General features: G+C 43.8%; 2 protein-coding genes across 2 annotated transcripts; one reads left to right on the top strand and one right to left on the bottom strand.

Annotated features, from left to right (window-relative positions):
• Positions 1-1,155: 1,155 nt before the first annotated feature.
• Positions 1,156-2,238, top strand: GL218_05302 (putative NADPH-dependent methylglyoxal reductase GRP2; the record flags this gene model as incomplete). The annotated part of the gene is made up of 3 exons (XM_033581953.1): positions 1,156-1,351; positions 1,411-1,871; positions 1,945-2,238. The coding sequence occupies 3 exons, from the start codon at positions 1,156-1,158 to the stop codon at positions 2,236-2,238; spliced, it is 951 nt and encodes a 316-aa protein (XP_033434686.1).
• A 1,192-nt stretch (positions 2,239-3,430) lies between these two features.
• On the bottom strand, positions 3,431-12,180 carry GL218_05301 (Riboflavin transporter MCH5; the record flags this gene model as incomplete). The annotated part of the gene is made up of 11 exons (XM_033581952.1): positions 3,431-3,496; positions 3,558-4,067; positions 4,114-4,331; positions 4,394-4,729; positions 4,787-5,045; positions 9,166-10,105; positions 10,168-10,950; positions 11,016-11,187; positions 11,259-11,572; positions 11,642-11,801; positions 11,910-12,180. 11 exons carry the CDS (start codon positions 12,178-12,180, stop codon positions 3,431-3,433), a joined length of 4,029 nt encoding a protein of 1,342 aa, XP_033434685.1.
• Positions 12,181-13,966: the final 1,786 nt, after the last annotated feature.

The following is a 13,966-nucleotide window of genomic DNA, read 5'->3' as shown; positions in this document are numbered from 1 at the left end:
ATAATCCTTGTTCCTATCCACGACTAAGCATATGCGGCTTTTGCCTCCCTGTCTTCATCCTCCGGTTCCTCCCATGCCGATGTCACCCACCGCCACGGTCTCGCTTGCAGCATGGGTCTTTTGAGAACCTAATGTAGTATTGGTGCACCCGCTGCTCTGGCTTGGTATTCTGCATTCTGGATTTTTAGCCTCTTTTTGAACTTAGCCACTTATATGTCTAAAAAACTAGGGTTCGTGAGTACCCATGGTCCCTTTTCAACATGGTGAACCTATTGGATCTTGGCGGGCGCTGCTATCATCAATCCTGAGCACGTTGATTAGCTCGATCCTAGATATTGTGATTCCTTCCCGTTTGCCCGTCCGCGCTAGGGGTATCATGTATGCCATGCCGGCGCCCCCACGACTCCCGAAGCGCCAATACGGAATGCAAAGCTTGACACATTTACTAGTTGTCTGGCTAACTTGATGTGATACCCGGTAGTTTGCATTCAAAGGACGATCATCCCGGTTTTTATAGCGCTTACGCCCAGGTCATTCGAATGCAAATCGGAATACGGAGCGGGCCGGCGCCGTCCTATAGTATATCACAATGCTTAGCAGTGTACCTAGTTAAATAAAATATTTAGTTAGTTTATTCTGTATATTATGTAGCTTGATTCTGCATGTCAAATGCATTGCTTACACAGAATTATATGCATGAACCTGTAATCCCGTTATTTGAATTCTTAAATAAAGACTTCACCATTTTCGGGCTTTGAGATCAGCCTCAATTACGTTTATAACTTTTATTAAGTGGGGGGGAATCATTTGAAGTCAATCCCTTTGGCCACAGGGATGGGAATGTGGATACTACCTTTTGATACTACCATGCATTGTAAGACATGATCCTACGCTAAACACCTGCATTATCATCAAGTTGCGGTCAATACTATGTTACTGGGCAGTGTATAGGTAATCCACATCTTGGTTTCGTGAGGAAGTCTCATCCTTAGACGGCTTCCTACGCGCCGTATTCGCATCATGTTTCCGTCAACAGAAGGATGATAGACCGGCAAGATGTTACCGTCTTCCCCTCCTCGAGTATTTTAAAAGCCCTTATCTATCAGAACATCAGGTCGGAAGAAATCAACAACCACACTTCATTCCGACACAAAGATGACTCGTGTACTTCTCACCGGTGGATCAGGCTTTATCGCCGCTCATATTTTAGAGAGTCTGCTGGAGCATGGCTACTCTGTTGTGACTACTGTTCGATCAGCACAGAAAGGTCAACAAATTCTTGACTCGCACAAGCAATATGGCAAAGATAAACTCAACTACGTCGTCGTCGAAGATATCGAGAAGCCTGGAGGTATGTTACATCTTCCCCAAATAAGTATTATAGGCAATATACTAATATAGTATCAATAGCTTTCGATTCGGCTGTAGTATCGGACCCACCGTTCGACGCAGCTGTTCATTGTGCCAGTCCATATCACTTCAACGCCAAAACACGTGATGAGATCCATCAACTTATCAGTACCGCTATTAATGGTACAACTGGTATCCTTAAGGCCATCAAGGCTCATGCCCCCACAGTGAAGCGCGTGGTTATCACTTCTTCGTACGCGGCTATGGTCGACTACGGCAAGCCGTTGACACATGTCTATAGCGAAGTAGATTGGAACCCAATCACTGAAGAGCAGGCTTATTCAAGTGCCCCATTCGCTTATCTGGCAAGCAAGACCTTTTCCGAGAAGGCAGCTTGGGATTTCGTGAAGGATGAAAAGCCTGGATTTGACCTCACCACTATCAACCCACCCATGGTCTACGGCCCTGTCATTCACGCGCTCTCCTCCCTTGACTCGATTAACACTAGCAATGCTCGATTCGTGAGCCTACTCAAAGGTAGCCCCACAACCCCTTGCCCCCCTACAGTCAACTATCTTTTCGTGGACGTGCGAGACTTGGCTTTGGCACACGTCCGGAGCTTTGGAGAAACCAGAGGCAGCAGGCCAGCGCTTCCTAGTTACTGCAGGAAACTACAGCAATGCCGAAGCCGCTCAGATTATAGGCGAAGAATATCCTGAGTATAAGGATAAGATGCCAGTTGGCGAGGCCTTGAAGCCTGGCGAGAGGCCTGCTACGGGAGTGAATGGGTACGACAACAGAAAGAGTATTGAGGTTCTTGGCTTAAAGTATAGGACATTCAAGGAATCCGTTGTTGGCGTTGTGGATAGCATCAAGGGACTGCTGTAAGATTAGGTGATTAGGTACCTAAAGTTTTCTGCAGCAAATTGATGTAGCCTAAAGATTCTAGAATCTACGCTGTAGCATATTTTAAATGCAACTACCTTTCTGAGTCTTAGCTCGAAATACATAGTCAAGTGTTTTGATAACGGTCATCTGTATAATAAAACGTGCTAGCATTAGATCGGTTTTTAGCGTTAAAAATAGGTTAAACTTCGGAGATAAATTATAATGTATGTCGCTTGAGACTTCGTATTAAAGTACCTTAGTGGGACGCTGACGTGCAATTAGGCGTTCCTGTGACGCCTGTGACAGCCTAGTAGCGTGGCAGCCTGGTAAGGTTGAAGTTAAGGGACTTGCGTGACTTACGTATATTATTTGTCATCCGCCTGTACTTAATAAACCCTGTCTGCCATCTGGGTTTTGTAGGAGTGCATTGCAGATCCCTACTAGCCTTATAAACAGATCCCGGCAAGCTTCGTGTCCTGCAGCATAGTACCTAGGTACCTAAGTAGGTACATGGGCATTGAAGAACCCGTGTAAAGAAAATGTAACAGGTACCTTAGGTACTTAGTTGACGATAACGAAGTAATAGAATATGAAAATTGTACATAAATGGAATATTCATTACCTACTATGCTATAAGAAACATAATTAAGAGGAAAATATAACTAGGTACTATAAAACCACATCGTTTTAATAATCATGCAATGTAAGAAAATTGATCTACAAAGTATATAGCTTGAGTGTCTTGGTTCAACTCCTGTTATGTATAGCCGTGGCACAGCTTATTTTGACCAGGGTCTCGGAAGCATAGGCTTTCACCAATCATCCCTGAACAGGATTCGACTCCTCTAGACCACTTATATAAACAAAACTTGCGCAATGTGGTGGATATACCTCTGATCTACTTCCTCCTTTAGTTATTAATGCTATGTCTTTTAATGATGTGCATTAGGTCACTTTCATGTACAAGCCACTGGGGTAAACTAAATTCCAAGCAATTTGAATTATACTATGCCGCCCTATGCATAGCCCTCTACCATAAGCCTTATTATGCTCTAGTTGGATATATGTCGCTTTAATGTAGTCAAATGAATATTCCTTAGCTTTCCCTTACATCTCTATCTTTTATGAGAACTACCCAAAACGTCCCTTTGTCCCTCGGGTACATTAACCTACGTAAATCTGGATACAATCCTTATTTCTTGACTAGTAGTCTAGGACCTACCAATCTAACACGCGAGAAAATAATAGCCGCGCCACCCTACGAACGTTAGCCATTTGCACATAGTTATTATTTTTTTTTTTTCGTTAGATATACTTACTACAAGCAGTGAGACACCACAGAAGATCTTGAGGCCAGAATAGGCGCCGCCCTGGGCAGTCACAATGGCTCCAGCGATAGGGCTGCCGAATAGGGCTCCGAATGAGGAGAAAGCATACAGTGTGCCAACTCGGAAGCCCAACTTCTGGATATCAGATATGGAAGCCACCAATGCGGGGATGATCGCTAGTGTTAATCCCGAAGCGAATCCATACAGTACCGCATAGACGATAATTGGAGCAACCGCAGCCGCTGGGAGCCACAGAGCAAGGGTGATGATTCCAGAGAAAAGCGTGAAGATAATGCAGACGTTGAAAACTCCGTATACATCTCCAAGATGAGCCGGGAAGATTCTTCCAAAAATACTTGCCGCATTAATGATCGGAACAAGATAGTTCGCAAGGTCGGGCGACATGCCTGCTTCCTTCGCCTCAACAATAATGAAGTTGAACGGGAGGAAGGCACCGAAGTAGACGAAGAAGGAACCTACGGCGAGAAGTAGGTACGGTAACTCAGTAAAGGGAACAAAATCCCTTAATAGTGAAAGGCTTTCGAACAGGGGGGAGACGGGACTTGATCGCAATGTTGCCGAAGATCAGAAGTCCAAGGATGAGGAAAGCAACAATACGCATTGCCCATCCGAAGCCGACCTCCACAATCAAGTGCTGAACCATAATTGGAAGCACCACGCCGCCGCCAAGACTAGATCCAGAGACCATGATACCGAATGCCAATGCTCGGTGTCTCTTGAACCAAGTTCCGGCCGCAGCAATAGCTAAGCGCTGTTAACTTACAAGTTTCGTTTTCGTACAGGTTAGTTATGCAGATATTACTTACTAGGGTAAAATAGAAAACTGGTTCCAATTCCACTGCATATGGCCTGAGCAAGGAAGAATTGGTAGTACTCTTTAGATATCGAGATCATCATCATTCCTAAAACATGCAGAATGGATCCGAAAAGCAGTGGCCATCGTGGGCCATAGTTGTCAGCTACTTTGCCAGAAATTAAACCCTGTGAAATGATTAGCAATAGAGCAAATAAAAAAGGCGTACTATCATGGTCCCACGAGGAAGAAAAGCATGAATGATTCTGCGGCTGGTATCCATACACATCGCTAGGCGTATAGGCTGCGAGTTGATTGGCTTGATAATAGTCCTGGAAAACACCAATACCTATTATCTTAGTCAGCTTTGATGTTATATTAGTCTCCATAAGCATTGGAACCCTACAATTCACCCAACCAAAACTGGAGAAAACTGTACAAAATCCACCAGCAATGCAGAACCATGCCTCAAAACCTCCATCTGGGAACGCGTTTGGATCAGGGCCAGAGGGAGGCGTGTTCTCAGCTTGCTCTGACGCCGGATCCGAAGTATATCCATTCTCGGGTGAGCCGTTCTCGAACTTTTCTGATTTGCGATCGCTCGAGTCGTCGAGGACAGTCGGGGCCTGAGACTCAATATCCACGTTAGACTTCATCTTGACTTGCTATTGACAAGCGAAGGGTAAGGGAAGAGTTAAGGAATTAATTGTCGACAAAGTCGGGAATTTCAAGAGTGACTCCTGTGTCATGTACTTATAATCGGTAAATGATTAGAAATGTAGTATATTCGGACACCGCTCTAATCCTCATTCGGAACCATCTTTCGTCGAAAGAATACTTGGCGCAGATAAGTATGCTAATCCCTATACGGCATCATCTTTCGGTGAAAATCTTGGCGCAGGGAAGAGCCGCATCGGCGCTGCAAAAGTGCGGCAGATGTCCAATGAACCAACCTATTACGGAATATACGTAGGTACACGTGAACAAATAAGGTAGATCCCGCAATTGATAACATAATATTCCGAAACGGATGAGATTAGGTAAAACTCAATCTATACTATTTTAATACTTCCCGCAAATTAGTTTTCTTAATAGATTAAGTCTAGATAGTTACCTCTTAATTAAAATAAGCCACGCAATTATTAAGCTTACCTACATATAAACAGGCTTAACAGGTATACACACAGATGCGACACAACCAAATTATAAACAAAGTTCACACAACGTGGCTTAATAAGGTCTATAAACTGTATATAAGAACTGTAAAAAAGCTGCAGTTACATATGGTGTTGTGTAACAGTTTTATCAGTTCCCGGTGGCAATTCTGACCCCTGTGCGCGTCTTGACGCCGTCAGATCATTAAAGTTAAAGTACTGACACCTTGCGGGAAGGCCGATTGTCGAAAGGTCAGATCCTGCACTGCAATTTAGATGCATTAGGTACCTTATATAGGTACTTGGGTACTTAATTAGCGCTACCAGCCAGTTTTTGGGTTTTACTATTCATGCATTGTACCTACATAGTACATATGAGGTAAGCAGCCAATCTCCTTATAGCAGTCGGCCTAATTATTTACCCAACCTTACCCCTCTTAAAAAATCGCTACACTCGCAACATACCACCTATGATAACACGCGACATCAAACATCCTATGCAGTTGATCTGTATAGTTATCTCAACTCCTCGTAGGTTAATGCTTCAAGAGCGCAGCAATGGTCATTAACCACATCGCCTACTTATCATCTGATGCCTTAGTTACCTATCATCTATATATACTCACCGTGACTCCGTATCTGAGCAATCTAAATTAGCCAATTACCACATTTAGATGCATGTTGCGCCTTTATTCTTGGTTATAAGCATCGAATCATCTTGCCGTTCCTAGCTTATTACATACCATAGCGGGAGTGTGTGGGTACAGGGAACCGTTCCCTATTTAGAAAAACGTTCCCTGAAATGTTTTCATACCATAACAGTTGCCTCGTTCCCTATCGTGAGAATGGTTCTCAAAAAGGGAACGGTTCCCAAATCGTGGAATTTTCGCCATTTCACGTGACTTTCACGTGAAAAAGTGGGGCGAAAGTCAAAAAAGTCAAAAAAAAGGAAAAGACTGGTCCTCGAACCCACAGCTCTTGCGTTTGTGTAACCATGAACCCCACCATTAAGGTTAAAGTTTAAAGTGTAAACGTTTGAGCTAATGGGACGAGGTGGCCAATCTCATCGAATTAGTTCATTGTGAAATTTTCCTTGTTTTTAGCCATTATAACCTTTACTTCCGAAATATTATTTTATTAAAAAAAAACTTTAATGAAAAAAAAAAAATTTTTTACAAAATTGTTTTTGTAAAAAGCTTTTTTCTTTTAAACTACAGGGTAATCCCTCCCGTACTTAGCCTTTTCGACCAAAAAGGGTTTTTTTTTTTTTTTTTTAGGTAAAATTGACGAGAATGCTTCCCAAAAAGGGAACGGTTCTATAAGAGGGAATGGTTCTTGGCACTAAGAACATGGGATCCAAGGTGGGTCCAAAAATCCCAAATCTAGACCCACTTATTTCCGGATTTAGCCAATAAAAGGCCTGGAATCAAGGGAACGTTCCCTATTAGGGAACCGTTCCCCAAAAATAACCATTCTCTGAAAACCCCCACCTCCGCTATGGTAAACATCTCCTACCTTGATATCAGGAAGATTGAAGTTTCCAGACTTGTGGGGCAAGGAAAAATCATGGTGCGCAATCATGTAAGATGAGTGATGCTTTGGGTATCAAATTTAGATGCCAAGATACCAAGAAATGGTTTCTCATGACAAGTTTTCTATTATATAATACATACCCCGCAAGTGATAACTCATTGATAAAGGCGGTGCATTGTCTTATCTCACGGCATCATGAGGCGATGACTAACCGAAAGCATTTAGGTGCATGGCGAAGTTTATTGCGAAGGCCGAGATGAAGAACACGGCTTACAAATAAGCACGAAGTCGTAGTGAGGTAACTATGTAAATTGAAAGCGTCAGCTTATATGAAATTGAATATAAATATAAAACGTCCAAATTTTAAGACTGATATAGCTACCACCAATACTCACATACTCACATACATGAAGATAAAATCGTCACACCCTATAAGTCTGGTAAGATCGAACTTCATATAAAACAAAGATAAGGAAAATTTATAATGTTGCATTATAAAATACTTCTCTATAAAATATAAGACTTGTTAAGTAGGTCAGCTGCCGTCATCTATCATCTTCGGCATATATATCCTAAGTTTTCAGTAATAGCCTTCCGCGGAATTAAAGGACAGAAGTCTTCATGTGATCTAAATACTACCTACAATTACTTTACAAGCCTTATCCATATTCTTGTTTAAGACACTTGTAATATACACCAATACACACCAATGTCATGGAAAATCATATCGGATAACTAACTGCTGTGAAACAGCAGCTTACGTGAACACACTACTCAACAAAGATTACGATCCCGAGTGATCCCAGCGCCGATCTGTGGCTGACCATGGTTATATGTTGAAATAATCTGAGAGGCGCTTGGCCAAATCCCTTACAGATAGTAACTCTTGTTACACAAAAGCGATTCAACACAGCTCGGATACATGGTTCAGCTATTGATAAAACAAGACATGCATAAAGGGGCGGCTTGAAATATACCAAGATAACCTCTAACTCATCTGTCACACAAACTCATCTTAACTCCGGAATATTATTTTGTTGTTTCACAAGATTCGTCACTTATTTCAGCAACCTTTGGTTTTCCTTTAAGTGATTTTAGTATTAGTAATTAGTACGTTAAATTCTAACAAAGAAATTATTCGAATCGTAAATATCACAATATAGAGATTACCCTCAAATATTAGGTACCTCGGTACATAATACGAAGAGAATACGAGGTTATAAAGTCCGAACTAAGCGAGAACAAATTAATTAAAGTATTTTGTAAAGCGCATATATGTAATAATATGTTGCTACACACTTCAATATAGCTTTGCTATCTATGATAATAATTCACCCCAGTTACTGCCTTGCTTTTTTATGACGAAGCTGATGCGGTTTTCTCTCTTCGCATCTTGGCGTAACCCCTTTACCTAGGTAGGTAGGTACCTACGATTTGCATCATATTCCTTATTTTCAATAAGATCGAATATCATATCTTCATCGGTTACACGATCTATATTTACAATGCGCTTCTATTTCCTAGCTTATTTTCTATCTTCATTTAGCTTTTTTGATTCCACACAATGTATATTCGGTTATATCTTTTAGTTCAATAAATGCATTGTTAGTGTAATTGTAAATCCTATAGCAACTGGTAAACTTCTTTTCCTGGCTTGCCTAACAGCTATTCCCTATCTATGGTTTCAATAAAGGCATACATGCAATGCTCTAACTAAGACAGTACAGGGCGTATAATAGGAAGATACTATTTCCTAGATATTTACGCAAAACATTAGTCAAAATTCATTAGCGTGTCATTATAACGGTGGCTCGCAGTCCATGGGGTTTACACACTGCCAGGTACGGGACAGAAGGCATTGAATTTACTTAATTATTTAGTATCTGCATCGTATAAACTAGAATTACCGTTTAAAGTTGTACTATGAGACATTTGCACTACCCTGCGCCTGACTGTGAACCCGAATAAGATACGAAGCATAGGGTAGGATGTATGATAAGACATGCTATACCAACCAAAACCTTCTTCGAGAGCAAGTTATAAAGGGGCTATACGGCCCTTGATATAGTGAGCCGTTCCTCCGACTATAACTACTAACAGCGCTACTAGAATCACTTGCGACGCTACTATTATCATCGTCAATTTCCCCCAGACCTATTATGACATTGTCTTCGTGTAGGCCATCATCATCAATATCATTGATGACGCTATTTCTGGGCTGACTACGATCGTTGTTGTTCCTCTTCTTAATTTCATCCGGGTGGGTTAGGAGGTCTCCACCCCAATCATTCAACTTATAGTCGATAACGTACTCGGAATTATCATCATCGTACACTGATTGTGGGTCTTGGTCGTCTTGGTCGTCTTGGTCGTCTTGATCTTGATACAACCATAATTGTATCTCAAATGTCCCGATCCGAATAAACGTTTTTTGCTTATCGTCAGACCCAGACCGGTGCTGCTCCTGCAATATCAAGCCCTTCGATGTCTCATCGCCTCTGATAACCTCCAGCAAGTAATGGCGATGGCACGACGCACACATAAGCATGTGAAATTCTTCGGCAGATGCGTTACGGTACTCCCCATCAAGATGCCAAGTGCAATTGGGAAACAGGTCGTGTGGAGCTATTTCGTTACCATCTTCGCTACTCTCGAATCGAAGACGCACTTTTATTAAATGCCCCGACAGCAGAAGCCGAGCTTGCTGAACGTCACCAAAAGGGTCTTCGGGATTGGCGAGCACTACGTCGACGTCGCGGATCTTTAAAAAGACATTGTGTTCATCGGTGACAAGGTAAGGGATGTTTTCTCTGGGTAGAAGACTAAGGTCAAACGGCGACTCGGTGTATCCAGCCGAAGCCCAGGACCAGGTTGGGAAATTGGTATCTTGGCGGTCTCTGCTCAACCTATCATTTTGCCATAACAGATCGACGGGTAGATGGGCGCGCCAGTGACCGGCAATATAGTCTTGCGGGTTACCAAAGTAGGGGGCGAATTGTTTCGGTATAGCAGAGAAAGCAGGCAATCTCAATGTGCGACTCCCGTCAGGAAATGTAGACTTTGCAGGGGACAAGAGGATCATCATAAACGAATCACTCACCTATCGCTCGAGTTCGTTAAATTCCGTAGGGAGTAGTTGTCACGCAGTCTGATCCATTCCTCGAGTGGCTTCTCAAATTCCCAGGGATAATTCGCCATGATGCGATGCACAAGGTTTTGGCCATCCTCGCCGACAAGCAACACAGTATTGCGACAAGCCATATTAGACATAGACGACAGCATCTGCGTCGAATCCGCCAGCGCGCTCTTCTTCCATGATCCAAATAAAGAGTCCTCTAAACACTGCCAGCTCATGCCCGTCCGGCCAAAAGCCAATACCCGCTTGGATACCAGATGTTCCTGCATTGCCCAACCGCGTGAGTGGATCGGCTCTTCCGGCAGATCATTACGCTCTTCGAACCATTTCTCGAGCACCACGCGCCCCGTCTCTCCTCGGAACCGGTATTTGAATGGCACGCAGAAATTTAGCTCGGTATATTCGACCTCCTCGGGTACAATGTCATCTAGGAATCCCTCGGTTGCCGTTGCCGCACGACTGGCCGAGACAAGTAAGTCCGCATGTTGATAGACTTGATTCATCTGACTCATCTCGTGGCTAACGTCGGCGGGGTTATCCTGGACAATACAAAGGCCATCGATCCAGATATATTGGAGGCCCATTGTCCTGGTAACCATGATGGCATCTTGGATTGTTTGCGGTTGGACCTTGATAGGGAATCCTTCCTTGTGACGGCTCTCAACGTTGGCACTGGTTGTCTTGTACTCGTTATTGCCGCCCCAGCAATAGCTAAGTGCCACATAACCACCGAAATCATACTTAGATCTAGATATGCTCTAGTCACAAGTCGAAGTTGACCACCGCCGCCATCTTGGCTAACCTCGATTAACCTGGTAGGCTTGAAGGCACTTTGCCGTGAGGAAGCATCGCGCTGCCGGCATCTCCCGTGATTCGCGCGACACTCTACAAGACACTCTCTTGCCTTGTCCCAGATCCCGTCACTGGCATACTTAGTTTCAACGCCCCCGATAGTAGAAGAGAAGTTTTCCGAGCTAAGATCATCTGAAGGGATCTATAAGTCCGAACCTGTCATATTGCGCCTTTGCTGGCACCATTCCGCAGTTGCGACTCACCTGACGAAAAAGACCTGATGGTGAAGGTAGTATCCTCGCTCTGGATTTGGGTACCCTGGATTTGGATATGAACTCTGTTATTTACGCTCGGGACACCCAGGGGTTCGTCTCGACCGAGGCAAAGAACGAAACCCGGGTCATAGAGACATTTCAACGGTTCTGAGTGCTCTGACGGTTCTACAGAAGACGGAAGAGACGGGAAGTCTGACGGCGCCGTTACGGGCGAAAGATTTGGCGTAGATTCTCGAAGCCTTTCGGGCCATTTGAGGCCATAGGATTGGTAGAACTGGAGAGTAGCTTCATCGTCAGCGCGTCTGGCAACAAAGATGGTATGTTTATATCGTCTGCGCATTGAAGGAACCCACAGTTGGCAGGTGGAATACCTGCACTCGTCGAATTCCGTAGTAGGGTGATCGAGGTCCAGCGTGAAGAGGTCTGGGATAGCTTCAAAGAAATTTTCGTCTCGCCACGGCGGGACGTGCCAGCCAAACCACGCTTCGGTTTCCGAGAGGCTACCATCGTCTGAATACGCGACTTCAGATTCTATCGACTTTGCGGATCAGTTACACGGTATATTTCAGCCACGCTGATGGCTACCCGTACGTATTACGGAGAAATAAAAAGAGGAACGACCTTCTTCAGGTTACATACCGCCCTCTCCTCGATTTATTGGTTTCTCATATACAACACTAAGGTATTCCATTGCCCTCGAATATTTCATGGGTGGACGCTTCTGAGAGTCTCCCGCCTCGTCGGGGTTAAATTTCAGGGCTTCTAACCAGGCCGGTAATCTCGCAGGCCCTCGAAAAGGGCCTATCTTGAAGCTGGGCGCATTGTATAAAAGGTCCCACATATCCCGGTCCAGTTCAGAGGGCGGCTGTTCGTCATCGTACTCATCTTTTCGGCCGAAGAATGGTGGCATCGCTGTGTCCAACTTGGATAATTTACGAGTTTATACAGGCTGGAATCGATGGAATGCAGACGCGAAATTATACACTACATGGCGGAATAAATCTGTAGCTGATGAAGGAGGGGTCGATTAGATGCCTGATTGGTACAGGGGCTCAGCTCAGATTCCTGCAGCCGGGTTGATACACTGTTGCATTGGTATCGACGTAGTCGGCCAGGGTAGCTAATCTTACACGCGGGGAAACCCCAGAACGCTATGTTATTTCGTTTATACCCCAGCTCAAAATATAAGACAAATCTTCTGTATTGCTAGAGTTCACCTTCCCCCTTTAACCATCAACCAAAGGACGATCATGGTATTGAGAGAACACCAAGTGTTTTATTTACTCTTGTATCATGTATTTAGGTAGGTAACTATTAAGCCGAGGTTTCATTTTAATAGAGGTAGATATAGAGATAGAGACTATTAATATGATAGTTGTGAAGCTGTCTGCATCAATAAATAAAAGGGGTAGCTTGAATACTCTTTACTAAAATGCTTCATAACTACCGTATTTAGCAACATTCTACCAATCGCTAGTATTCCTCGCGCATGGTAGTGTATTAAGGCATTGGAGATATTTAGAAGCTGTACGTTTGATAAATATTTAATCATTCTCTAGGTTGGCTATTTATGGTGGTTTGATCATTTTACTAACCTCCTAATTCACTCCCATTTCAAGAACTCCTATACTTTTTAAAAACTTTTATAAGCCAAGGTTCTTTGGCCTCGCTTGCATCTCTCGTAGGGGTATACTAGTGCTAATTCGATGAATCACAATTTTTGTACAAAGTAAAATTGGGTGAGATTCTACTCAAGCCCTATCTCGACCAGCCACCTAATGGCTCAGCAATGTCCGCAAATGTCATCATCGACAGTCCCCAACGTGTATTGGGACCTTCCATCATGTGCATATTCTGTATCCACAACCATTCCCGCTCGTGTCCCGGATGGAGCCGAAAATACTGTCGAGCGCTCCAGGATGGATAGGTTGTCGCGTGGCCACCATATGTTCCCATTTCTATGCGATGGAAATACTCCATTGACTGGCAAACATAACGTGCCATCCTTGTCCCCTCGCCTTGAATATCTTGTATCGAACGGCTAGTACCTGTATTAGGTAACAGAGTGCTCTGGTTTGGAGATTCCGATGGGCTCGCTGCGTCTATCACTGTGGGACAAGCTTGAGATAGGAGATCTTTGAGATCAATCTGCCGGCCTAGCCTTGCTTGAACAAGGTTATGTATTTGAATAACAGTGCTATATAGCTGAGTACCAACCGACCAGCACATGACGACAGGGACTGCGACGCCGAGTGATTCGAACTCAAAGCAGAAAGGAAAGATCTTGTTTGAAGGGTCGGCATCGGCCGGATTCACCGCGCGACTTGTTACAGACCAGGATCGAGGAGTCGGTGAAGCTTTCCAGAATGCATCGTGCCATGATTCTACCGACTCCACCATGGCTAATATTGACTGCGTAACTGCCGCCGATTCCTTTAGAAGAACACTCTGGTCGTTAATTGAAGGGAGGGCAACTGCTCGTTCAAGAATGCCAGGGAAGTCGGCAATCATCCTATAAACCTCGTCAAGAGCTACGGTTAAACCTGACTCGGTTACAATTTGTCGCCATATATCGTTTTCGAGAATTTGTGCTTGCCTCTTCGTCAGAGCTTCTAGGGTCTGCTAGATAGTTAGAAAAGAAACTGGAAGGCTTCCTTCCTTATACTTACGCAGACAATCCTCATACGCGAAAACAG

Source organism: Daldinia childiae (genome assembly GCF_008694065.1).
Source record: "Daldinia childiae strain JS-1345 chromosome Unknown Scaffold5, whole genome shotgun sequence".
Taxonomy (NCBI): Eukaryota; Fungi; Ascomycota; class Sordariomycetes; order Xylariales; family Hypoxylaceae; genus Daldinia; species Daldinia childiae.
Note: the sequence above shows the minus strand (reverse complement) of the source record. Positions and strands in the feature narration are given on the sequence as shown.